The sequence below is a fragment of the Ixodes scapularis genome, unplaced genomic scaffold (assembly GCF_016920785.2).
Source record: "Ixodes scapularis isolate PalLabHiFi unplaced genomic scaffold, ASM1692078v2 PGA_scaffold2__306_contigs__length_199485367, whole genome shotgun sequence".
NCBI classification, from domain to species: Eukaryota; Metazoa; Arthropoda; class Arachnida; order Ixodida; family Ixodidae; genus Ixodes; species Ixodes scapularis.
Window position 1 is genome coordinate 94,536,548 of NW_024609857.1, and position 27,901 is coordinate 94,564,448.

The following is a 27,901-nucleotide window of genomic DNA, read 5'->3' on the forward strand; positions in this document are numbered from 1 at the left end:
TCCTAGCTATGAACATTGGGCTCTTCATTTTATTTAAAAGGAAAATGCAGTGCAGATACATATTTGGCACCTTGTCCCAGAGGGCATTCCAAACTGAAGCTTCATTCACACCACAAATAGTTTTTACCTCTCACTTGCGCAAGACGATGCTCTAGGTTGCAGCTTTCACACAACTTACTGTAGCTTATGTGTCCTCAGAACAGCAGCAGCAGGGAGGGTCCATGTATCTGAGTGTGAGTGTCTTTCGCTGGCTTTCATCCATCTTGCAAAACTCCAGTTTAGTCATAGGTAAACTCGCCGACTTGTCTGCCAACGCTTTCTTCAACTTTTCATTCCGTACCCGGAGACGCCGCACACACTCCTGCAGTGACTTGATTTTCTTTCTGTCTGCATTGTGAAGGCTCCTGAACTTCTGAATCGTGTCCCAGAGCTGCATTTTCTCGTCCATCTCGTTACTTGGAAGATCAGGCATTATCGACGTCTTGGCTGCAGGCCCCGACAATGACGAGTGTGAAGTTGAGGCCGAAGGGTACTGCCCCACCTTCAAAAGTCTGATATGGTCCCTAAGAGATGAAGTACAGGTTGTTGCCATCAGCTGCTGGACAAGAATCGCTGGACGTTGAACTTCCGCGGTGGAGGCATGCTGCTGACTACCCGTTACAGAGACGATCCTCGGGATACACATCTGCGAAACATCTTCTGGAATGACACTATGTTCCTCAGGTGCGGGAGTCTGCGGAACAGTTGGGCTGTGCATCTCTGGCGCTTGCTGTAGAAAACTATCATGGCCCCCAACCCCAACACCTTTCAAGATAATGACTTCCTGCGCTTCCCCTGCAGCATCCATACGCTGTAGACCCCACATCAAACCATCTGGCTTTGAAGTGTTACTATGGTTCTCACCGCCACTTTGACCCTTTTTTAGGAGAGAAACGCCTCTTGTAAGCCCAGGTTTCACCAAGACTTGCAACTGCGCAGGACCTGCAGGTTGCTGATCCGTTGTATTGGGCCCGATGCACACATTTTCTTTTGTTAATTCAGGTGCTGCCACAGGCTTGGGCACGATGGGTCGTAAATGAGGGAAAGGGCGGTGATCTCTTGAAAGTGACTGCATGTCCTTAGTGGTTTTGGCCTTTCCCAAATTTGTTTCAGAACTTTCATCACTGTCTACCTGGAGGACTCCTTGATGCAACAACTGCAATGCACTCACTGCTGCATCTGCGAAACACTGCAGGTCGCCACAGCTGTTGTCGTCCTGATCTGCTGTATCCGTGGTCACCTCCTCTGAGTGCTCACTCTTCCGCAAAGAAGTATCCATATCGCTCTAATGAAAGGAAACAGCAGTGCAAGAAAAGGGTTTCAGGGGTTCAAAGCCATTAACGACACATGACTGTGCACCAATTTCTCATGCCAGAACTGAATGGCATATAAGTAGTAAAAATTCCACCGAAGTGCAAAATCTTTACAAGCACCATAGAAGTTCTGTAGCTAAGACAAGAATAATAAAAAGGAAAGAAAGAAAAAAAAAGCTCCACCAGGTGAAAAATATATTCAAAATGCTTACAGCAATGATCTTTAAAGGGAGTTATGGAACAGAAGCCGGTGGCATGGTAATTAACTAAATTATTCTTCTAGTCCTCATGAAACTCAATTATTGAGATGTCATGTAGTGCCTTTCGGGTTCTGGAAATGGACATGTATGTACTGAAGGATGGGATTTTTACTTTTTTTATTCTTGCTATACTTTTGAGCTCGTATGGCCCTACTGTAATAAATCTTCTGTTTCGAATCTATGGAGCACTGCTGAACAAAATATCTATTGTCGAGTGAAAATTCGTCTTCTGTTGGTGGCTTTTGCAGTAGCACCGCAAGTGTCATGTCACCACTGGCTTACGGGGAAAAAAATGTTGTTGAGGAGGAAAGGAACACCTGAGCATACCTGCAAAAGCTAGTATACTATAGGGAAAGAAAAGCTAAAACTTGTTCCATGCCTTCCAAATGTGAAGTGTTTATCTTGAGTGCTATATCACTGAAGTCAGAAAATAATTACATAAGTAGTGCCTTCAATTGGCAAGAAATGCACAATCTCCTACTGCACCCTTCTGTAAAAACTAACGAACAAAGTTTCTTTATTGAGGAGTTTCAGCGACGGTGTCACCGCCCTGGCGGCCGGTCGCCGAAAGAGAACGAGGGGGATAGGTTCGCTGGGCGGTGGCTTTGTGTATATGCGTTGGCCGCGAACGTAGGCTTATAAACTTCGGCAGCAAGAATATTACGCGGCTCTAGTGTTTCAGTACGAGCAACAGAGGTGACACGATCTGCTACGACCAGCTACGACCACCCGCCGCAGCGATGCAGGCGTCGAAGGAGCGCAACCTGTGTACTACGCAGTCAGCCGCCGTCGCCCGACGCAGATCGTTCGGCATTCAGGGCTTTCCGCCCCGGGTTCTTCGCTTGTACTTGGAACCGAGTATTATTTCCTGTGCTTGTGTATGTGCTCAGTGGCTGGATATGGACCTCATAGAGCAGTTCTTCAGACTCAACAGCGATTCAAAGTTGACGGCGGAAGGGCTTGCGGCAACGCTTTCGGTTGGTGCACGGCTGCGACGACTACACGGATAAATTTTAAGATTGGTGCTAGCAACGTGGGCCATAGTCGCTTTATGTTGACACGATTTTGAGTGTAAGTACTCCGTGCAAAGGCGAATCTATCGCGTTTCTAGTCCACCTTTGTTTTTGTTGTTTTTAGCACGCACGACCGACTGCTAAGCAAATGCTTCTGTACCGATCACGGAGTGAATAGGGAATTGTAGTAGATCGTTTTTCTCCTCCGCTACTGTATCCGTGAAGAAAACGCTGCAGCTGCGCATGCGCGCCGCCAGCCTTGTCTGCATAGTTGAAGGTCTTGTGGCGGATTACGGAGCGCTATCCGGGTGCTTAGAGGGCTGCGGGAACGGTCTACTACAACTCCCTATTGTCTTCGGCCTTACATTGCGGAACGCCCAATAAAAAGTCATATTCGTTCAGCAAGAAAACTTCCCTTTCGAGTGACCTTCTGATTGATAATTTCTCCCGTACTTAAGTGCTTTAATCAACACGATCGATTAAGTTTGCTTCCCTAGTTAGGACATTTTTGTGCTACATGCGGCACTAATGCTTGGCACGATGTTTGCCACTGGTGGTATTGTGAATTGGTTTACTTCCAAAGCTAACAGTATGACAGGTGGGACCATTCAATTTGCTAAAAATGTGATGATATGGGAATTTCGTTGCATAACTAGCGTTTTACGTTTAAGATTGATAAGAAACATGCTCATGTGATGATGCATGTCTACAGCATAAGCTTTGCAGATCCAGAATAGATGTGCTATAGGCTACAGCCTCAAGGTTTTTAATGGACTAAATTGGTGATTACACGGCAATAAATGTTGTGGTGAAAAACTGCCCATTGACTCGGTGAGTTTTGATTGTGACCATTGGTGTGTTGTTGGCAAATTAGATAATGGCACACCTTTTCCCTGACCATCTGGCTTCAAGGGGCATTGCATCTAGATGTGCTCAAATATCTGTATTTCAAGGTTCAGTGGACCCCTCTGCATCATTACAGGAAGGCAGTCTCAAGCCACAACAAACAGCAGTGAATATACAATGCATAATAACAGGCACCAGTGTCCAGGCGTATAGTCCGCATTAATCAGTTTGAGCCTAAAAATGTTTCTGTTTTGTTTAGATAGTTTGCATTTGTTGTATAATCCGCAGGGCCCGATTTCCGCGCCCAGTGCATAGTCCGCCAAGCTGGTGCGTTGTGTCTTCGTGCTTTTTTTCCTGGGTGGCATTTTCTTCTGAAGTTCTTCGGTGAACGCTATTGAGCCTGAAGAACTGCTTTTGAGGCCCATATCTAGCCACGGAGCACACACAAGCACAGAAAATAACACTCGGTGCCAAGTACAAACGAAGCACCTGGGCGGAAAGCTGTGAATGCCAAACGAGCCGCGTCGGGTGACGGCGACTGACTGCGTTGCGCCCCTTCGACGCCTGCATCGCTGCGGTGGGTGGTCGTAGCTAGTCGTAGCGAGATGATCTTCACTTCAAGCAAGAAATCTTGTAATACCATAGTCAAGATATGTGTGCAAGTGTTCGACGACGTGGGCTCTCTCACGTTGGTGCAGTTGTCATCAAGAAAGGTGCATATCAACAATGTTGCGTGTTTGAGGCTGAAACTATGACGCATACTTATCTAAACCTAAATTTATCGGTCTGCGGCTACAAACATTTTCGTTGACGTTGCTTAGATGATGTAACCATTCAGGCCTCGCATTAAATGGTGTTGCGACTCTTCGGTTGTGTATGAAAACCTATTTTTGCCCTAATAAAAGACATTTCCAAAAGGACATGTGTCTTCTGCTGATACATATCTTCCAATTTACAATGCAGAGGCAAACAGAAAATCAACTGCATACATCTACCATTTAGCATAAGCACCTTTGGCATTCATTCTTGAGCACACTCAAATATCAGCTTAGTTTGGTCTTGTTTTAGAAGCTTTGCCCTGTTCTGTAAAAATAAAACAGTTAAAAAAGCTTTACCTTCGTTCTCCTTCTTGCATTTAATACAGACTTGTTTGTGAGCAGATATCACCATGGCACATACAACTCGAATGACCGATGAGACTATTGCTATTACAATAAAGCTTTCCAGAAGAGCCAAAACGAGGCTTGTAGGGGTGCAAAAGCACATAGAAATGAGATTGGCACTTCCGGGGATTGTTTACATTACGCGTAAAAACAGGACGACCGGCGACCAGCTGATCGCAAGATAACACCAAGGATACCGATGTTTCGATACGCAGGATAAAGACCTCAATCGTCCCTTGTATGCTGCAGTTGTCATACATTCAATCCAACCGCTTTTTTGCTCAATTAACTAGAACAACCGAAGAGTTCGCGACACCTTTTAATGCGAGGCCTGAATGGTTACATCATCTAAGCAACGTCAACGAAAATGTTTGTAGCCGCAGACCGATAAGTTTAGTCTTAGATAAAGTATGCGTCATAGTTTCAACGCGCGAACATTGTTGATATGTACCTTTCTTTGGACCCGCGTACATTCGGTTCAACTTGATGACAGCTGCACCAGAAGTGAGAGCTCACGTCGAACACTTGCACACATATCTTGACTCTGGCAAGATTTCTTGCCTTCAACTGGCTTGAAGACTTCATCTGTAGCATCACGGTAGGTCTTGGTTGAAACGATGATCGTCTCGCACACGGCAACAAACAGAGAACTACACGCTTTGTTTTATTTATACGCGACCGGTCTACGGGCGTTGCAAATCTATCCCCCTCTTGTGCGCCATGTTGGATCAATCGGAGCGCCCCCTATATTCGCTGAAACTCCTCAATAAGAGGTCAGTGCATGATCAAGATGTAAGCTGTCTCTTGCATTGCTCTTAAAAGGGGAAAGGGGTTTGCCAAACAATTACCTGCAGGCCCCAAACCATTTAATTAGTGAAAAAAGCCACCTTCGAAAAAACCAAACAAAAAGTAAAAAGATACACATGTCCCTGAATGATGTAATCTTCTTAAGAAGAGACGCTAGTCTTGAATATTTTTCTTGTCTTAGCTAATTTAAATTAAATTCTCACACCTACTTTAATTTTGGGTGCTAAGCACAAATATGGGCTTATTTTTTTCCTAAATATTATAAGTTTTTATTTTACTTTTGTATTTGTATGACCATGTGACACGCAATCCTGAACAAGTTGTTAGCTTATCTTCCGGGCGTTCACTACACTGGGCAAGGGTTCAAGGACCAACATGATCTTTTCCTGGGTAGTGTTTGGGCCTGCCTTGTTGATGAAATTTGTGTTCCTTGGGATTGGGCTCTGTGCATAAAGTTTGCTGACCTTTGAAGATGGGGTTTGCACTGACCGAAATATTCCACTTCTCAATTTGTGAGTGCACTTTAAAATTTGCTATCAGAACCAAGGACGACATTCAAACATCACACTTAGTGTTTTGAGAGCAAAGGAAGTATGCAGTGCATCAGGCCCGTATGTGACCGACTGGCCAACTTAGCAGCTGCAGCACTTTACCTTATCAGTTTCTAGTTTTAATCCTAAATGATGAGAGCAAATTTTTTAAACTGAGAATTTGAAACAAAAAGAGGGGCATGCAACAATAAAGACAACTTGGGAATATACATGTGTGTTCATTACAAACAAATAATTCAAGGTCCTTTGGTACAATGGGACTGGGTAGAGCCTTTGAATATCTGCATTGTCTGTACATGTCCATGCATGTTTCTCAAATTTTCTTTTCACTGTACATACAGGCAGAACCTGAACCACTGTTTTGTATAAGAGGCATATGAAGGAGTCATTGAGTAGGCTCTTATATTGCAAAGTTGTTGTGATGTTGCCATTTTTATTACAATTCTACTGTCACTATAAATCCAACAACATCACAGAAATTTTTTTGCTTGTATTATGTACTTCTCATTTTGCTTAAGTTTTGGTATTGTCTGTAACCCTACAATAATGACCTACTAAGGGCAATGTATATAAACATATAAATAAATCAGTACACAAATAAATAAATAATTAAGACCTAGAGCTTAAAAAGCCTCCGAAAAAAAAAAAAAAAAAATTTTAAACAATCTGGTTGGGACATTTTATTTTGCGCAGAAAAAAAAAAAATTTCTACAGCAATATTAGTTGGCACGTCACCTCCTTTCCACTCATTTTCTCTCTCGGCATTTCAGGCACGTGGCGGAGAGGTGGCTCGGCTTCAACTTCACGACCGAAATGGTAATTCCGGAATGACCCGTGATGATTATGGACTTCGCGCGCAGAATTTCAAATAAATCTCTCGCCGTCAATATTGCTCTGAAAAAATTTCTTTTTGCGCGTAATATTTATTTTTTGACACTCGTGTCCCAACCAAACTGTTTAAAAATTTTTTTTTTTTTTTTCAGGGGCTCTTTAATAACCGGATGACAACATACCGTAAAATACCAGGCAAGCACCCACTCAAACTTTAGGATAATCGCAAAAAAATCAGAGGATGGGCGCTTGTCCGGTCATCAATTTTACGTATAAATGTACTGTGCGTATTTTCTCAGATCTTACAAATTTGGTAATGGCCACTTAATGTGGAACGGGCGGATGCGCGGTATTCTACGGTAGCTTCGAAACTGAGCCAAGAAGTTGGACGAGACATTCTAAGGGTGAAGTAGCTAACTCCTTCCCAGACTGTACGTTATAACTAGGATTTCGTGTTTTCCGAGTTTATTTTTCGCGAAAATCGGAGGGTGTTTTTTTAAGTTAATTTTTTTTCCAAATATTTGGAGTTCATCGGAGTTTATTTTTGTTAGATTCCCAATTCTTTGAGGTAGAGAGTTTATCTTTGCTATGTTCCCAAATTTTCAAGATTGAAAATAAAAATACTACATTAACCGGCTGGTATAACCCTGCCCCAGATTTATAAGAATGCACTTGTACCAATGTCATTGGCGCCCTTGCCGTTAGTAATACTAACTGTCCTACCCCAAAATTTGAAAAAGACAGATCAGAATCATTAAACTCCTTGACGTAGTCATTGGAAAGCTTGCTTTCTTTTCATCCTGCTTCACCGCTTCTCCCAGCGGCTGTACGGGGAGGGGTGGTGAGATAAAAGCCTCAGGTGTCCCTCCTATCAAGTGTTAAGAGTTCACAGCTTTCACGATTATCATATCACAACCCTACCTTCCTCCAAGAAGGTCAATCTGAAAACCATAACAGTGGTTGGAGTCGTGACCCAGAATTACAATGCCCTGTTGTCTCGAATGGATCCCGACGGGATAAATGGTGAACCTTCTTTGGTCACTGCTACGAGATTTTAAAGGAATCTGGAGAGGCCTCTCCTGATGACCGCTGAACCCATGCTCTGACCAAACTTATTTGTAGCAAACTCCCTTTCTTTGCTCCCTTGTGGCCATCGTAACATCTAAATTTTGAGTTTTTTGGATAAATCCAAATTAAAGTTTTTTACCGGCGAGCGTTTTTCGGATTTATCCGGAAACACGGAACCCTAGTTATAACTCACGGCCACTAAAAGATGTCCCCTACTCACAGGCACTGGCATACCATAGCAGTGGTCTCCATCGACGGGTGCAACCAGCGACGATGACTGCAAAAGTATAACACAATGTCATTATAGTATATTATTCTTCTGAACTTCTAGAGCGTAGAACACCATGCTAACATGAAAAGAAGTGCTAATTTGCCAGAAAGGCAGGGAAAGAATGCATTGACAACTTTTCGAAGTTATGCTTCATCATAAAATCGTAAAGCTCACAGATCCCTCCCAACCTTACTCCTCTCCCTATTTCTTGAACCATTTGTCCCAGAAATCAGAGTTCCAATTTCTGTCTCAAAACTATGCTAGCCAACAATAACGATAAAAGTTAATGCAAATTCACTGATAATTCCTATATTCAATATAATTGTGTGCCTTATTGCCTATGCCAGTCTCCCAGTAAATTTATGCTCCACACAACCATTGAAGCCATAAGACGCCAACAGGTCAACCTCAGACCTAGATACCTAGATAGCAGTAGTCTATTTCAGTCTCTAATTATTGAGCACCTTAAAAACTAGCTTGTGTGAGCAATTTTCTTCCACACAGAAAAAAAGCATGTCACAATTCCTGGTTTGACTGTATACAAAGTCATGCCAATATGCAGTGTATCTTCTTTCTCATTGTATACAACTCTTGGGGATAGTTACAGCACTTGTACAAAGCCACATGGACAGAGATAGTGCAATTGACTCAAGATTCTTGTTTGACAGAAATTCATACTTGCACTAGGCATCAAACAACTATGTCTCTGAATACAAACTTTGTCTGTGTGACAGCCAAGAAAATTACAAAAAATTGAGACCCCTGGCCTGCATTTCTGCACCATTTATCTTCCACAATGACTAGAGTTTATTTATAAGCAATATTCACCCGACATTATATTTTGGCATTTTCTTCATCATATAGACCTTTCCATCCCAGCAGTTTCCTGACCGGCCAATAAAGGGCATTGACGCACTCGCTGCCATAACATTGCTTCAATTTGGTTGGCTTCAGTTTTGGCGTACTCTCGTGGCTGTGTTGGTATGTTATGTAGTTTTTGCTTAATTCTGTGGTACAAATGTGTCAACTGTGATACACAACCAACAATACGGTGGTACTGGGCCACTTTAAAACTATGACGCGATTTCGAGTCTAGATTGTGGACATTTTTTTCGAACACCCCATGTGGTCCATGGTACACTGTAGGCTGAGTAGAAAAACTATCGACCCTGCCAGTGCTGTAGCCGGGGGAAATGCTTGTGCTTCAGCCTTCGCCCCACAGAGCCGACTTTATTGGGCAGGAGATCGAACTATAGGGGGCGCTCTGACCCCTTTGTTGTCCCTACCCTCGGTGCTTACTCAACACAAGGCCTGCGCACATGCCAACAGGCCTTATTGGCATGTCCATGTCATCTTCTACAATAGAGCACGGGGCACAGTTTAATGTAAAAAATACTAACAATTGACGAAGCGACGTTAAGTGCCGGACCTATTCTCAGAGAATGCGAGCTTGACCCACTTCGGCTTTTGTACGGAGCTGGGACCGTGCATGCTGCATTGTTCATGCAGGCCGGAGTGGAAACAAAAGAGCCCCTCCTCCCCCTTACCGGAGAACACGAACTCCAGCCGAACGCTGACGCCGCGTTCGGTTATGTCGGCCGAGCGCTGAATCATTGTATTTGTTGTCCCCATCCGTGTAGTTCTAAAGTTAACCGCTTGGGGCGTCACGATTGCTCCTCCTCCCCAATACGGCAAGCAAGTACGCCAAAATGCGTCTTTGGCGCATAGGAACACAAGGAGGGGCACGCCAATCAGACGACAACACAGCAAACATGCAGGGAATGCGCAATAATGAGGCAGCCAGGATGACGAGGCAGCCAGGCAGTCATTAATTGAAGTCGAGGGTAAACAAATGCACAAGGTGTGCAAGGAGCAGACAAACTTGAACTTGCGGGTTGTATTGTAATATTATACGGCCCGCAACTTCAAGTCAAAATGCATGTGTATATTAAATATAACCATGCATTTTGACACCCTGCCTCTGCACCCCAAGTCACAGAACCCCCAGCAACTTCATATTTTTTATGGAGGCAGAGCATGATGCTTCAAAAGACACCCATAATGACTCCTTACACCGACTATATTAGTCACATATTAAGATCCAAAATGGGCAATCATAAAAATACATTGCACCTCCTATTGTGAATGCTCTGTCACTGCCCCTTAGAAAATCTGCGCTGTATAGGTAATTGGCCTTTCAACTCTATAGTGCTCATCTACGAACACAAACTCAATGTGCACCAGTGCTAAAGCTGATTCCTCGTATCCGGAACGCTGCCGATGGATACAGCCAAAACAAGTTATAAAATCAAGTGGAGAGGTTGTGCACATAATGGCGACACTCAACTAGGTAGTAAAGATAAGCGGCATTTTATAGATCAAGGCACAAATTGCAGTGAAATGCGACGAAAAGCATGAAATGACGTATTCAGCAAGGCGCACAAATGAGAGCGGAGAGTCAACTTGAAGCCACCTTATAGCGGCCGCGTCACGTGATCCCAAAATGGCAGCACCCACGCGACGGAGGGTGAAAAGGGTGTTTACATGGCTTGCACTGACGTCACATCAGCTGCTATTATGGTGGCCTTGTGCTGAGCACACACCTTCTGCAGCATACATTTCTCACAGAGTTTGTTTATCTCACTAAGAACAAGTACATCATGGCCAACATGCAGCAAGGTGTGATTACCTCAAGCGCAAGCCGTGTATATGCTTGAATGAGCTCCCACCTGTTGAGGTCACGCAAGTATTATGGAAACTTTGCCAGCGACTAATTTTTTAGGTGTTTCCAGAGAAGTAAGTGACTTTGGTGCTAAGCGCCTACATGACCGCTTCTATATTTTCACGATTGACAAAAGGTGAGTCGTAGATTGAAAGTTCTGACCTCCTGGCAAACCATCAATAACACAAGAAAGGGTTGTGAAGCAGATATTCTGTGTCATCCCTTTCGTGACATCTTATTGCTACAGTTCAGTATGTGCTAATGAGTCATGACAGAACTGGAAAAGCTTTCTTGGTCGCCACGATTGACGGTTTTGGTTTCCTCTCTGCTTGCCATGATACGTGGTTTCTTTCTCTGCAGCGCTCCCCATGAGAGTGGAAAGAGTGTAGGGCTTCGAAGGTGGAGCCGGTCCTACTATGCCTGCAATGTTTTTAATGTTTATAACGTCGGCAAGTTTTTATGGTGTCGGTAGGTTACTCACGCCAAGCGACCTCCTCCTTTTTCTTTCCGGGAACAGCGACGGCACTACATTGTCGCGAAGACGAATACATGACCGCGACGTTCGGTCCATGTCCTCTTCCCGAAAATGCACTGAACACAACAAGCTCGAACTGTTCGGACGCCAGCCGTTCCGTTTCATGGCAGCTACCCAGGCATCCTGTAGCTCCTTCTTCTTGGGGAACCTAGAAAGGACAACACGTTGACACTGTGTGCACAAATGGGTTTCTTTACGGAATACAGCGAGGCGTGAGAAACGAGCGCTTACCGATGAAAGCTGACACCCGAGTTGCTGGTTGTTCTATTCTTACCGCAACGGACCCTATTCTTACACCCGAGAGCACTGCACGCACCCATATTCACAAAGGAAGAGCACCAGAACTGAAAAAAACCCAACAACCCATTTTGCCAGCACTATCATCCGTACCAGTACGAGAGAGAGCAACTGGAGCCAGCCGGAGCATACGGCGATACGACTGATACGGCTCTGGGAGCATCTAGAGAGTAGGGGATGGCCAGCGGCAAAGCACAGCCGTGGCCACAGTTGCCGTGGCGTCGTGGTGCGCCGTAACTACAGTGAAATAACCGAAATAATACGGCCGTGGTGGCGGTGGCGGCGAGCCACAGCAGCGTGCAGCGTAGCAAGCGTAAATTATTATATTTATGTATTAGGTTCTAGGTTACGCCATCAAGGGGTCTGGTCACCTTCAAATGCCAGGTGCCGCTAGCTACCGCCCATAACGAAAGTTAGGGTACAACAGGCATTAGTTTCATTTATCCACCCATTTTTTCGTGAAACTCAACGAGGTTGGTGAAACTGGTACCAGTGTTGCCAGATTGGGCTATATATAGCCAAATTGGGCTACATTTTTTTTTAGTTGGCGTCAAAATTTCGCTTTTGGCTATGTGGCTATTTTTGGGCTATTTCTAAGGGTGCGGCGAACTCTTGTCGAACCTCAGGTTCGACGTCGAACTTTGAGGTTCGACTAGTTAATTTTCGAACTTCTAGTCAGTTTCGGAGAAAACATTGTTTCTCTTTTGGCTAGTTGAGAGTAGAGCACTATATAGCTCCTACGGAGCAGAGTAGCGCAATCCTTTGAACCCCGTGTTTTGCCGACAACATGGCCGACAGAGCGGCTCGGCGCGAGTCACGTGGTACTCAGGGTTCCAGGAGGCGGCCCGCCCTATGGGAGAATACATGGAGATCGACATAACACGGCTGATTAAAAAACTAAAGGCGAGTTCATATTTTTCAAAACTAGCCTGTCGTGAAGTTAGTAAAGCACTAAACACTTTATCAAAGTTTTAATAATATCGGATGCGTGTGCAAATTTTGAGAAGGCAATTTCCAAGGCAATGGCGTTTGAAGCAGACGATTTCTGCTCGCAGCGGAGATGGGCTTTTCGGGTTGGCCGGAGCGGGTCACGTGAATGGTGTGACGTCGCCGTGTCGTTTGCTACAAGATGCCGCTCAAGCAATTTTTAAAAAAAAGTCAGGTCCTTGCGGGGCACAAAACTTAGCGCAAATTATTCTAAAATGTTCCATTATTATGTCAAAAACAATTGCCACTCCGTACATCCCCACAATACTGAAAAAACAGCGATTGTCTCACGTTCTCCATGCATTTCTGACCGCAGTTGGAACCTCCGGGCGTTCGCCGCTAGTCGCCGAGAGGCGGCGTTCTGGATTGCGCTACTCTGCTCCGAAGGAGCTATATAGTGCGAGCGCCTATCCAGAGATCTGCCCGTGCCTAGATCTGGGGACAACGCCAGCGTAGGGAAAACCGCTCGTAGGGAATCCGTTGATACGTTGGTTGCCAACATCACAGCCGTGTTGGCCGTGTCGCCGTGTCCGGTGTGTCGGTTGGCGCATAAAGTTTTTGGAGCGCGACAGACTTCGCCTCGTCCCGAGCGTGCAGGTGTGCACGTTCAGCTTTCCTGGTGCGTCCACACGGACGCTGCCCGGGGAAGTTGGCCGTTTACACCTGCACGCAACGGACTTCGTCGCCGTGTATGTGGGCGGCAACGACCTATATGGCGGGGATTCCGCGGAAGCTATTTCTTCACGGATCGAGGTGCGTTTCACTTTGTGTCATCTCTTCCTGTACCCCATGTCCCGCTGCGGTGGCCTGCTGCTATTGTAATTGTAATAATCGAGCGGCTATGTCAGGGTGGTTTCTCTCTGTCTTTGACTTGCTGTGGGTGGACCTTGCAGGTCAAATTCTTGATGTAAGTACTTGCTATGTGTTGCACTTGACGTCATTCAAAGAGCGCTCCGATGACCACCAGAGGAAAGGGGAAGAGGGAGCTCCCCTCTTATCAGGATCCTCTTTTGTGCCTCCCGGATAAGCACAGACGTCGCTGTTCTCTTCCCAGATTATAGAAGATTAACCTGTCACTCAAAATTCTTACAAAAGCAGCTTCCCTCTCCTCCTGCTACATGGTGGTCAAAAGTATGCGATGTGACGGCAGTGCAGCCCATGAATACATACTCGGTGTATTACCATTCAAATATCTTTTGCAGGAAAACGTAATTTCAGTGCACCTTTCAATGATGGCAGGTTTTGTTTGTAATAGAAATAGATAAGAAGTTGTAAATTTTAGTCTTTACAATTTGCACAAAAGCACAACTCAAAAATGGCTCTTCAAAATTTTTTAATTTGCGTGTTCAACAATTTTTGGATATACCAATCATACATACTCGAAACCATATGAACAAATGCTGATCTTAAATAGCTGCAAGAGTTTTGTGCTATTGACAATAGCACAAAACTCTTGAAGCGGATTTTTTTTGCTACAGTTTTTTAATTAGTGAATTAAGCTGCTTGACATTCTAATGGCACCGCTAGCATACGCGTGCTGGATAGCACAGCGGTGATCTTCAGCTCACTTTCATAACAATACATAAGAAAAAGGTACAAACACATGCTTTAAAGCTCATACTTGTTTTTGTTGCTTCAGAATTCACCTTTTGTTTCGGCCCCTCACATCACGAAGCTTGTAGAGCAATGCCTAAGATTCAATCACTAGAGAAATTTAAGTAAACTAGATTTCGGATACTTATATGGCAGTAGGTATGGCGACTTTCAGGCATATACGGTATGTGCAGTGCAGAGTACTGAATGTACTCTGCAGGGTGCTGAGTACAACAATTGACACCGTAAGTGTGACGTCATGGGTCCAAACAAACCGTTGATAGGGTCGTCGTTATGGACAAATACATGTGGCTAAGTTTTGCTACGAAAACCCGACCGTTCAAATATCAGGAGTAGGATTTAAACTTTTAAAAATCACAGATATAGAAAGCTTGAATGTCATATATGTTTCGACAGAAGTGTGTCGATAATCGCTTATTTCTGAAATATTTATGACGGTAATTTCCGTTCCTCAAGATGCCTGCAGCAGACGACGAATGCGAGTAGTATGCCGTCTGCCACATGCCCGCCGGCCAAGCCGGCATCTGAATAAAGACTATATTCTGATATTGCATTTGTTTGAAATATGATTAGTTTCAGACACTTATAAGAATTCATAGTGAGGTGCGATGCAAAATATGGTTTATCGAAAGTCCGGGCGTCGATCAAGTTCATCATCTGCTAAAAGAGTGCATTGCACCCCTGAGAAAAGCACTTCATGCGATTGGTTGAGATCCCTAATTTTGTTTGTGGACCCGCGCTATGGGAGGTTGCTTCGTACCTGGTGGTAACCATCGCATGGAGAAAGATTCTTGCAGTTTCTTCATATTTCAAGACCCCAAAACGCAAAAGAACTGGATAAAGAACATAAGGTGAGTTTATTACAGTTGCACTCGCATCGCGTGTTCGATGGAGGTTTCACCAAAAGAGCACATCCACTAAATTTGATGTATACCAAGGAAGAAAAAAAGCAAAATACTACGAAATCGCGATAGACATGCAATTCTTACATAAACCTGTGACCACACTCGGGCGTTTTCTACCTCGGCCAAAAAGTCATCCACCCAAGGAAAGGGCCCAAGGTGTAATTTACCAAATATCCTGCACCCAGTGCCCCGCCTCCTACATTGGAGAAACTAAAAACTTCCAAGAACGGCTCCGTCAACACAAAAATGACGTACGCAACTTCGACCGCGAACGCAGTGCTCTGGCGGAGCACTGTGAAGTTAATGACCACCGTATCGGATTTGAAGATGCAAGCATTCTGGGTACTGAGACGAACCTACGCAGAAGACAGCTGATAGAATCCTGGCATATTCAAAACACCGCAAATAACATCAATAGGTCTCTAGGCACCTTACCCAGTTTATATGTTCATGGGTTACGAGATACAATCAAGACGGCACAGGCGAAACGAAGACAACCAGCAATCGACAATGAAGAAGAAGAGATAGCCAGTTCAAAGAAAGACAAAGAAGCTATTATCCCGTTTAGTCGCCCCTGAGGAAGAAACAAACTATTTCGAAACGTTGGGACAATTTTTCGACTTTTTGGTTCGCGTATTTCTTTATTCTTTACATTTAAATTCACCCAACCAGGCAGATATCTGCCGAACATGTTTACCTTCAATTCTTTAATAACCTGACAACCTCAATAATAATGATAACCAACGACTTACCTCGACGGCATACCATTTGTTTCTCATGCTGGCCTGCACTATGCTGGTAATGCACTTCAGGTCATCGCTGTAACTGATCTGCGTGACATGGTTTGATTTTACGGCATTTTCACCCCTCTGAACTAAGCTGGGTTCGAACAAAAAGCACATTGCGGAGGCCTCTACAGCCATGGTGATGCACTTGTTTTTGTCGCTCGTTTACCCACGCAATTTAGTGAAGACGCCCGCCGCAACAGAGGCCAGCAAATCTATCGTGCCGCCTGCTACCAAAGCAAAGCGGAGTGTAATACATGAGAAATGGCTTTCATCAATGCAATACGACACTGAGATGACAAGAACATTTTTATAACTAGATATCAAGAAGTTACGTTGCTTACAAAAAATTATTTACTTACTTGTAAAAAATGTAGCCTCATGTGGTGTCTCCATGCATTAGCCCATAGCAACGCCTCTAGCAACGGTTTGTTTGGACCCAGACGCCATGTTGTGATGTAATCACTTGCAAGGTCAATTGTTTACATGGCATTTTTCTTCAATGTAGTCATATTTGATAGACAAGTTAGAAGGTGTACAAAGCAAACCTACCTGTTTCATTTTTACATAACTATGCTCGTGCAAGAATTTCAACACTAAAATTGGGTTAGCCTTCCCCACACCGCTGTAATATGTGTAGACTGTCCACTCTTTATATAGGGTGACCCAAGTCACCAGGCTCAATCTAAAATGGACCTGTAAAAATTGACGCCTGCACGTAGCAATCTAAACTTTTCATCAAGTGTACTTCACAGGTCGTTTTTTTTCTAGTAAAATTACAATGCGTAGCTCTTTTTCTGTAAAAAAATAGGGCTAAGAAACTTGCCAGGGTCTACAGCAGGTGGTGACGCAGACAACCAAGTTGAGTAGCGGGGTGTGCTTGGCATTCATATCGATAAATGGCGTCAGAAGCAGCATCCGAAGGCGTGGCCGTCTAGTGAAAGAAAGCAGACGACATGCTGACGTAATCCGTTGGCAGCAAAAGCCCCGTCGCTATGCAGACACCTTTTTTTTAACTTTATGTTTTGCTTTTATTGTCCACATATATTTTTTAACCAAAGATTTACATTTCAAAAAGATTTTCATAAACCACAGTGGTCGCAAGCCATCGTGATAAGGAGGTGGCGCCATCTATAATATGAACGCCAAACCCACCCCGCTACTCGTCTTGGTCATCTGCGATGCCGTTTGCCGTAGACCCTGGCAAGTTCCTTGGCCCTATTTTTTTTACAGAAAGAGAGCCACGCTTTGTAATTTTACAAGAAAAAACCGACCTGTGAAATACATCTTTCATGAAAAGTTTAGATTGCTATATGCAGGCGTCAATTTTTATGGCCCATTTTAGATTGAGCCTGGTGACTTGGGTCACCGTATATATGGGTGCTTCTTATATTTCGTCAAGCAGAGACAATTTGCGCAAGCTCTTCCCTACCACTTCCAGAACTAACATCTCTAAATTATCTCCTCTACATTTATTAGTGTTCAAAGGGATTTCCTTCCCTGACATTATTTTTATAACTATGAGGAGAAGGTGCACGCACTTCTGAACACCAAAGCGTACATGATGCTACCGAAAGACCCGACACCAAAAATTCAAGGAACCTTAAACAAAGCGCTTTACGCCGTCTTCAACAAATATCCGGAGTTTCGGGCTCTCTACCTTAGTTTTATCTGCCGAAACGGATCGACTCCTGCGTTCTACGGCTTACCAAAAATACATAAGTGTGGCATTCCGCTTCGTCCCATAGTTGACTTTACAACGTTGCCATTACGAGCACTGCCAAACTATCTCCATTGTCTGTTTCTTCCACTCATGGGGAAGACCAACACACATGTCGAGAACACTGTCCACTTCATCGAACTCGCTTCGGACCTGCAATTGAACGACGACGAGTGCCTTGTTTCATTTGATGTGGTATCTCTCTTCACGAGTATTCCCATTCGACTCGCGGTGTCTGTTGTCAGAACGGCACTCAAGGCCGACACGACTCTACCTGAAAGAACACGCCTCTCGGTGAATGAGATATGTCGGCTACTAGAGCTGTGCCTGACAAATACCTACTTTTCTTTCGCTGGTCGCTACTACAAGCAAAGTAGTGGCACAGCCATGGGTGCCGCGGTGTCCGTCACTGTAGCCAACCTCACAATGGAAGCCATCGAGCAAAAAGCCTTAAGCACATTTTCTCCCACACCGACTCTGTTTCTACGTTACGTGGATGATTGCTTCTGTGTTGCCAAGTCCAGCGAAGTCGATCGCCTTCACAAACATTTCAATTCCATCTATCCAGACATTCAATTCACAGTTGAACATGAGTCTAACGCGTGCCTTCCATTTCTGGATGTGGCAGTGGAAAAAACAGGGAACCATTTATCCTTCCAAGTACACAGGAAAGCAACGCACACCGGTCGCTACCTAAACTTCTCGTCAGACCACCCTACAACTCATAAATCCTCTGTAGTGTCGGCGCTCTTTCTGCGCGCCCTAACGGTCTGCTCAACAAAGAAGTCACTTAAGATGGAAGTCGATATTATAAAGCGAGACCTTCGGAAAAACAACTACCCCACGAGATTTGTCAACAAAATATACAAACAACTTCGTCACCCTCCTACATGCAAGAACAAAAACACCTCCAGTCGCATGTGCGTCCCGTACCTCCATGGCACGAGCGAGGTCCTAGCCCACGTTTTGAGACCGTACGGCATTGCAGTTACGCATAAACCTGTCTCAACTCTGGGCCATTTCCTTCCTCTTCCAAAGGATCGTCCACCAAAAGAAAAAGCTCAAGGCCTGATTTACCAAATTGCTTGTGCCGAATGCGACGCCTCTTATGTGGGGGAAACGAAGAACTTTCCGGAACGTCTGCGTAGACATAAGTATGACGTAAAGAAGAATGACATCCAAGGCAGCACGCCGGCGGAACATGCTCAAAAGACCGGGCACGCCATTGGCTTTGACAGCAGCTCCATCCTCGACACAGAAAGAAACTGGAGAAAGCGGCTCTTAATAGAATCTTGGCACATACACAATACAAGCAACAACCTGAACCGATCCACCGGAACGCTTCCTAGCAGCTATATACACGGACTAAAATGCGCCACGCACAGAAACAGAAGAAGAAAACAAAGCTAAGAGAGAAGAGAAGAAACCGAGGACAGGTTGCTACCTTTGGGCCCATATACAGTTACCCGTGAATAAGGAGCCGAGCTGGCTTCGAAACGTCGGGCACATTGAAGGAATTGGTTAGAGTCTACGTTGTACTTTTTCTTATTACTTACCTAACCAGGCGGAGTTCCGCCGAAATGTTTACATTTATAACCAAAGACTGATATAAATTTTGAACCACACTTGCAGCTTTCCTTGATATGTAAAACCTCACTAGCAGCATAGATACCCTATGGATGTCCAAAGGTCACTCATCAGATGTTATGACATCCTGAGGATATCGGGAGGACCATGTGTGCTCTTAGGGCTGATGCTTATTTTTACTGTGTGCGCTTCTAACATTATTTTGTTTGCATTTTTTATTGTCCTTTATATATAAATGAAATAAAGGTCTTTTCACAGGACTAGGGCACTCCTATACTTGATTTTGTGTTGCTGCATTGGTTTCAGGAGTGCAAAAGCATATCATGCACAGTCTTTGGTATGTTTTTAGCAAAGCAACATCAGGACAGTTCCAATCCAATCGTCAAAAATTTTCAGGGCAGTGTGGAAGTCACGTTGAAAAGAGTGTATTAGTAGTATTTTGGAGCTGTGTTTTTGCTAGTGATGCAAACTATCGATAAATTGACTATCGATACTATCAATAGTTTTTCCAAAACTATTGATAGTGTCGCAGAACTATCAATAGTTTTTTGATAGTTGACTATCGATAGCTTTTTTACTATCGATAGTCAGGTTTCTGGCGACTATCGATATTATCGATAGTTTTGCACCACTAGCAGTGGGTCCCTCTTCGCCTGCTTGTCCTCGAGGCTCAGCCAGATTCAGCGGGCTACCGGATAGTTTAGGTTTGCTACAGTGGGGGACTTTTGTTTTTCTTTTTCTGTTTGTTCTGCAGTAGAAAGGGCGACGACTCTTGCAGAAGGTGCCAGCTCATGCTGCCAACGCTGGCGCCGTTTCCTCCGCAGTCTGTGTGCGCGACGCAAAGTTTCTCTCGCGTTTGTAGTAGTCGTGTGCGGAGCGAACACAGTTGCCGCACCGCCGCTTGCCTCCCTTCCTCCTCTCTTCGCCCAAACTCCTGTCTTCGTCATCACTGAAGGCTGAACCAAAGTTGGGATGGTAAGTGCTTGGGCTAGTTGGTGCCCCCTTTAAAAAATTAAGTGAGAAAAAGAGAAGAGGTAGCGACGTAAACTACTAGTGTCACAAAACTATCAATAGTAAGCTGTTCACTGTACTATTGATAGGTTTACGATAGTCAACTATCAATAGTTTTCTGATAGTCGATTAACAATAATTTTCCGATAGAGTATCGATAGTACTATCCATAGCTTTTTAATAGTCGACTATCAATAGTTTTTCGATATTCAACTATCGATATTGCTGTTGGCAGATTTTTTTTACTATTGATAGTCAGATTTCTGGCAACTAGTTTCGCACCACTAGTTCTTGATCCACAATATACCGTAAAATCCCAAGAGGTGCCCCACCCCGAAAGATAGCCCACCCCTATTTTTGGCTTGGTTTGCTATATCTTTTTAAACACTGAAAGATAGCCCATTCCTATTAATCGTAGTGCTGGGATCAGTGATGGCCTCGGCGTAAATGCAGTAGTTAGCTATGGTAGGATATACATAAACATTGCTGACTGGGAAGTACAGATACCTTTGCTTCATTGCCGGAAGGGACACGACCCTACAATAGCAATTTGTTTTAAAACTTTTTTTGATTGTACATTGGAAGTTGGCCCACCCCATATTTTCACCCGATTTGCTCTTGATGTTAGATGGGCTATCTCTCAGGATTTTACGGTAGGCTTATCCTAAATTTGGGGCATCAGAAGAACATTCTAACCAATAAAAGAAAGGTTTTCTATTTAACAGTTATGTGCTAATGCTCAAAGTAAGTTGGTAGGCTCTTTGTATTTGATGAGAGTTTATGATTACAGATGAGTGGCCTTATCATTTGCCTGGAGTGGCCTTGTTATCCTCCCATATTCGGGAAAAGTGCCACTCAAAAGTGATCGAGTACCGCCTTGCAACCTTTCTCCCTTCCTCACGCCCAACTTGAAACAAACATAGTTAATAATGGGCAGTATCTTGTCTCATTGTATTCGAGCTTGGCTTTACCGGCTCCTTGCTTTGAGGGTGGTCATTTCTGTGCTAGTTTTGCGCATGTACCCTTTTTTTATTCAGGACCTCTGTGAGGCCGGTCCACATGCTTCAAATTTTGTCATAGCTAAGTGCACCATTTTGTGTACTGCAATTAACTTGATAAGCAATAGCATAGTTTTGCTTTGTCCTATGCATAAGTCAATGTCCTTTCCACTTTCCAGGAGCTTGTGACCACCTTGAAAGGCCTGACGAGCCATGTGCTCGTTTTCAAGTTGGTGCCTCGGGGTGGGCCTTTAGGGCATGCCAGGGAGAGCGAGAGGCTGTCTCTGAACAGCCTCTTAGTACGGAAGTTGGTGGTCCTCGGTGTTACCATCGTGAATGTCGACGTAAGTACATGGAACTTGCACCCCTGGTGCACTGTCCTTTTGAGTTACATGTGACATGCCCCTTGTGACGAGATGTCATCTTCTATGTTATTGGTAGCCAGGTATTCATGATACCTCTGGAATGCTGTTTATTGAGTGAAGGGTTGGCCAGATATAACCTAAAAAGCATTTGAAATGACAAATACGAGAATACACAGCAGTGACGGCTAAAGGAGTGATACTAAAATACAAAATACATGAAATACACTTATAAAAGGAGCATTGCAAAACACCTCAAATACGTATGACTAAGAAATAGGTGACAAAGTATCTTGAAATATGTTTTACTTGAAGGAGAAATCCTGATACCGAAATATCGGGGGCAGTCAGTTCATCGAACGACGTTTCATTGACAGTTTGTTTCATCGACAGTTTGTTACATCGACAGTTCAGATAAGCTTTTTTTTTTTCTGTAATGCCTCCTCGCAGAATGTTGCCGCGAAACAGCTTGAGTGGGTGGGCCAGGTGTGTTAATATTTGTGTAGCGAGCCGCCACTGACTGCTGCTGCGAAACGATGTGGACGGGTGGGCCGGGTAAGTTAACGCGTGCCCCAGTGACACTCACAACGAAATGTCACTACACCGTACAGTTAGCGTAACGATTGTCGATGGCATGTCAGTGTCAATGAAATGTGTATCAATAACATGTCGTTTGATTAAAAGTTGTCGATGACATGTTTGTCAATGAAACAAAACAGATCTCGAAATGTATGTTGCCACAGTAGCGGGGGTTTGCTGTAAAACAAAGCAAAAAGTTATAGTCTGGGTGTCGCAAGATCCATATTTTGTCACAGGTGTATTGCAGTGTTCGATGTTACCGTGTGAAAGTTAAAGGCACAGATTTGTTTTTGCGAAAAATCGGAAAAATGTATGCAAGATTTTCAGTTATGGGGGCTGATGTTGAGGGCCGAGGGTTGTGTTTGGTTCTCATGTTGAGAGGTGGCACAGCACGTCACGGAAAGTAGACCGCACTGTGGAGCAACAGATCTACGGCAGGGTGTCTCGACTCCAATTGCGTTTTTTTGTTGTGGCTTTTATGTTTGCGTGCATTGCTATAATTGTCACGAATGACAAATGATGAGGCGGTGAATAACTGAAGAAAGTAAACGTCTAATGGGGTGAACTTATGCCCAAAACAAAATAGAGAAACGCTAGCGTCGCACGGGTTGGTGTCGGCGAAACAGCAGGATCAAGCGCTGGGAAGAGACTGACTCTGCTTGCCATGCGGAGTCCCTTTTGCAGCTGCGTAAATCTCTGGAACATTTTATTTACAAATTTCGGCGCGTACAACATTCGTAACTTCATCAGACAAGAAAGTTCTCGAATTTGCGAGAACGCCAAGTAGAAAGAGTAAATAAAAGAACATTTTGCTACTTGGAATCACACCCAAATCGTCTGCACGACAATCAAGCACGGTAACTATTCGACCACGTACGCGCCCACTCAGCGATGTGCGTGGCAATATTAGAAGAAAGCTGTGTTACAGCAAGATTATCTTCACCCTCATCGGACTCGCCATCACGGGTTTTTTTTCTAATTGCAGCACGTTGCTCCATCTCCCAACGGAAGCATCAAACATTGCTTTTGGCAATCTGCATCCTGATGCAGGTTGCTAATGCTTTGCAAAAACAAAGCTGCACCTTTCAATTCTGCAAGGTAACACCCATCACTAATGTAGCTTGACAGAACCTTTAAGCTTGCTTTGTGCAGGTGCCACTCTTTCCAGAGAATCCTACAGCTAGCTCTGCAATTGATATCACGTTATACATACTTTGAGGTATTCTAAATGTCATCTTCTGTGTTATTGACAACCAGGTATTCATGATACCAAGAAAGATCACTCCAGCCATGTATATTACTTTTTACGTACAGTGTGCAAGCAATACAAACCAAAATAACAATTGCTATGCTCACGTACATTTCTGGATAAGCTTTTCACATGGTGTCCAATCAGTTAGCACCTGTCAATTTGGGCAGAGCATTATGTCAGCGACTGAAAATACACTCTCGATGGGTGTCGATAAAAATGGTGCTTTGTGGTTTGTTTGTCTTTTAATGTATGTCCAGGCTTTATGCATTGTTTGTTTTACTATGGTTAACTAGCTTAAATAATTGTCAACGCCAACCTCATCTCCAGATCAGTTTTTGGTCCTCCTAAATTATCTTGAGGTGTCTCCATGCTCTGCTTTGGTTAGGTTGCCTTTTCAGCATTTCATTGTATTTGAAAGCATAAACTCTGCTCCCCTCTACCAATATGGCATGAAGGTGCAGAGCACACCTGTAGAGCTTGTGCTTGCAGTGCCTTAGATGTTCAGAATCTAGGTGGAGTCTCAAGGAAAACATTTGTTAATCTTATAAAACAGAAAATAGCATGACCTGTTGATTAACCTTAAAATGCTTTACATTTTTGAAGCAGACCTTATACGAAACAGTTTCTTTTATTTATTCTATCATAAAGAGAATTGACGCTGTTGTCTTATTCACTGACCTTGTTGCAAACCATGCAAAAGGCACAAAGCAGTATGTGATGAGGTACACTCATCATGAACCACAAAATGGCGGATAACTCATGACAAGCTGAACTTATTATAAGCCGTTAAGAGGTTACGTAAACAATTAATTATACCCTAAGGGTCCTCATGGACAGAGACAAAATGTTCTGATCAGATCCTGGCCCGCAAGCTAACAAAGCCTCAGTGGCCCCTTCGCAACAGTCTCCACTCATTTAAAGCAAAAAGAAATAGCTTTATATTTTTTTGGCAGTTCATTGATTCATTGAAAACATTAAGGAGCTACATTGGGTTTTGGTTGTATTTTTATACCACGAACACACCCAAAATGAATTTTACTGAATAAATATAAATAGCCTATAACTAGGCCATATATCCTCCGGTGTTTCTTTATGAGAAAAATGGGCGGATGTTTTTCACAGTTTATTTATTTTTCAAACATTGGTGTCTTTCGACTGGGATTGGGCCCAAACACTCAATGTACTTGGAAATACAAATGCTGCGATACATAAAAATAGCTGAAATAGTGATAGATAAATATATCTGTAAAAATGTATTGTGATATGCATCGGAAATACATTTTAACGAGGAGCAAAATGTATTGGGAGATACAAATGCAGGAATACCTCTTAGGGACTTAGGGATGGCAGAAATACAGATACTGAAATACTGACACTGAAATATAATTTTACAATATGCAATTTTAAAATACAAAGGTGCAAGCGAGCTGGACAAGAATGACGAAAATAATCCCTGGAGAAGGAAAATAAACCCTTCTCCAGGGATTATTTTCGTCATTCTTGTCAAACTCGCTTGCACCCTTGCATTTTATTGTGTTATAATCTTAACCTTAAATTGCAAGCTTCACCCTTGTTGATGTTAGACTGGCGGCAGCTTATAAAACCCATTTGCTCTAATGACGTATAACCCTTAATTACCTCAGTTGGTAGGTAGAGCGCTCCACCTGTAATGGAAAGGCCCCAGGTTTGATACCTGGACCAGGCGGATTTTTTCGGTTGCGCACCAGTCACCTAGCTGTGTTTGGAGATTTCTGTTTGTCTTTTGTCCCTCTTGTTCCCCTTCTCCAGGGATTATTTTCATCATTGCTTTCACAGCTGGGAATCACATTTCTTCATTAAGAAATGTGCGACTCACAGCACATTCCTTATCTTCACAGAATAGAGAAGAGGTCGCATAGACAAACAGTTCTGGGAATTGGATTGTACCTTTGTCAGCATAGTAACAATGCCCCAACGTCACCTTTGTGGGGGGAGGGGAGACGGGGGGTGTGGAGGGTATAAGAGAAGCATGGTGTAAAACATTCTTCAGTTTTGCAGAATAAAGAAGGGGGTTACTAAGATCCGAGACAAATTGCTCCAGACAAACCTACCGTAAAATACCGGGCAAGCGCCCACTGAAACTTGTGAGATAATCGCAAAAAAATGGGGGATGGGCGCTTGTCCGGTCATGAATTTTACATATAAATGTGCCGTATGTATTTTTTCAGATCTCACAGATTCGGTAATGGTCGCTTAATGTGGAATGGGCGGATGCGCGGTATTCTACGGTAGGTTCGCGTGATAGCAAAGGCACAGCATTCTTTTCATAACGCCTTCTGGCCTCCCTCTGGCCTTCTCTTGCAAAGCAAAAAAGTTGCCGTCTTTTTTATCCAGGGGGGGGGGTAGTTATTTGTCAAGAAATGTAACGAAATACATCCTGTCTTGATTGTAGTGCAGTACCAAGAAATATCCCAAATGCATTTGGATACAGAAATACAGATACTGGTGAAAAAAAATGTGTTGCGATACAGAAATGCAGACACAAAATGTATTTCTGAAATACTATTGCGATACATTTGTATTGCGATACTGCACAACCCTGCTTTCGACTTGTTGGCTCATGTGGACACTAAAAACAGCGATGATTGGTGAAAAAAAATTGTTATGGGACAAGTTGCTTCCTTATCTGCCGTCCTCCGACATGAATCGACAAGGGCATTGTGTCTGTTGGTAGTAACCGTCTGACTCACCTCTCAGGCCCCTGTCCTCCAAGGTCAGCGATTCCACTGGTTGGAGACCCCAGTTTGCTTAATTCTTGGTAGCAAAACAGGCTCAGCAAATGCCTAGATTTGGGGGTTTCAACCAAAATAGTAATCGCCTAGCACCAAATTGTCCCCAAAACCGGTGTTTTTTTTGGTTTTAACCGATTTAGCATTTTTGCCATCGGTGGATGTTTTCTCAGTATTTTTAAGTTAAAACTGGAAAGTACACAGCCTACCTATAACTAGGGTTCTGTGTTTTCTGAGTATTTTTTTTTCCTCGAATTTGGGGGTATTTCTGGGGGGGTTTATTTTTCCTGCAGATTCGGTGTTTGTTGTGTAAACTGGTTATGACTTCAACCAGTTTACACAAAAAACAGTGAATCTGTGGGAAAAATTAGACACCGAAAAAAAATACCCCCAAATTCAAGAAAAAAAAATTAAGAAAACGCTGAACCCTACCTATAACTAAAGATCAGCCCTTCTTTTTTTTTTTTTTTTTTTTTTTCGAATTTGGCATACATTTATTGGTTTTTATTTCTAAATTCAATATTTGGTCTTTCTAAGCTAATATATCATACACCAGAAATATTTTTTTTCTTTTTCGGTGAGATGTATTGCATTACACCTCTTCTTTTGTAAGCACTCAGCGATGGATATAGTTGTAGACAGGTCAAAAAAGCATGTGTTCAGATCAGTAAGTTCCTAAAAGTTTGAAACTCCCCAAAATAGGTAATTATGTCAGGAATATAACAAGATAGACTAAAAAAAAGGGTACACCATTTGTGAAAGAAACATGTACAGAAGGCACTTTTAAACTCTGACAGAGTTTGAAACTGCCTCTATGCATTGGGAAGTTCTAAACATTCTCGATAAGAAACAATCCAAATCACTTCTTAAAATCGCAGTGAACTCGGCACACGAGAACCGATCCCCAAGGAGAACAGAGATTTAACCCAAAAGCGAGCTCAAACACTGTACCTTGATGTTTACAGTTAGATGCTCCCCTGAGTAAACAAGGGGGGACCCCGATAATAAGCAACCAGCCCCATAAAAAATTTGCCATGAGTTAACAATCTCCACTCCCCACACGGACGCACATACTCTAACATACTGACCCCTACCTAACCCTATAATGTTCATTGACTGCTTCCAAGTTAGACATGTGTGTCCTGTGTGGTTCCAAGGAGTGGTCACAACCCAGCTTTGTTTTATGCTTTTAATTAATTCATTCGCTGATGTTTCAGCACCTGTTCCTCAGCCGAGGCAACGTGGTGAACCTTGAGAAGCTGGCCGTCGACCGATACCATGTGTGCCGCGTCCGTGGTATTCAATGTATAGCATTTGCACTCAGCAAGGCGCTCGCAAAACTTTTTGGACGTTCAATCCTTGGTGGGTGCCGTGCCGCATTCCGACGCTTCCGGGTTCACAGGTGTGGGAGATGTGGAGCCTGCGGCCACTGGAGTGGTGCATGTCTCCACTTTGCCGCACTCCAGCACTAGCTAAGTTATCTCCGAATTCACAGACCTCCTTCCAATTTAGGCACCCCTCCATGTCCTCAAGGAAGGCGCAAGGGTCGGTGCTGGCCAGTCGCGACGACGGATAGGCGGCCTTGGCTGCTTAGCCGTCCTTGCAATTGGCCAGCGC

At 43.7% G+C, this 27,901-nt stretch overlaps 2 protein-coding genes across 2 annotated transcripts; one reads left to right on the forward strand and one right to left on the reverse strand.

Annotated features, from left to right (window-relative positions):
- Positions 1-12,102, reverse strand: LOC8036220. Its single transcript, XM_029983513.4, has 4 exons — positions 11,651-12,102; positions 11,366-11,567; positions 8,112-8,168; positions 1-1,324 (listed from the first exon to the last, which is right to left on the reverse strand). The coding sequence occupies exons 1-4, from the start codon at positions 11,737-11,739 to the stop codon at positions 185-187; spliced, it is 1,488 nt and encodes a 495-aa protein (XP_029839373.3). The 5' UTR covers positions 11,740-12,102; the 3' UTR covers positions 1-184.
- On the forward strand, positions 11,894-27,778 carry LOC115326120. The gene is made up of 4 exons (XM_040208099.1): positions 11,894-11,908; positions 13,301-13,456; positions 21,503-21,667; positions 27,502-27,778. The coding sequence occupies exons 1-4, from the start codon at positions 11,894-11,896 to the stop codon at positions 27,754-27,756; spliced, it is 591 nt and encodes a 196-aa protein (XP_040064033.1). The 3' UTR covers positions 27,757-27,778.
- Positions 27,779-27,901: the final 123 nt, after the last annotated feature.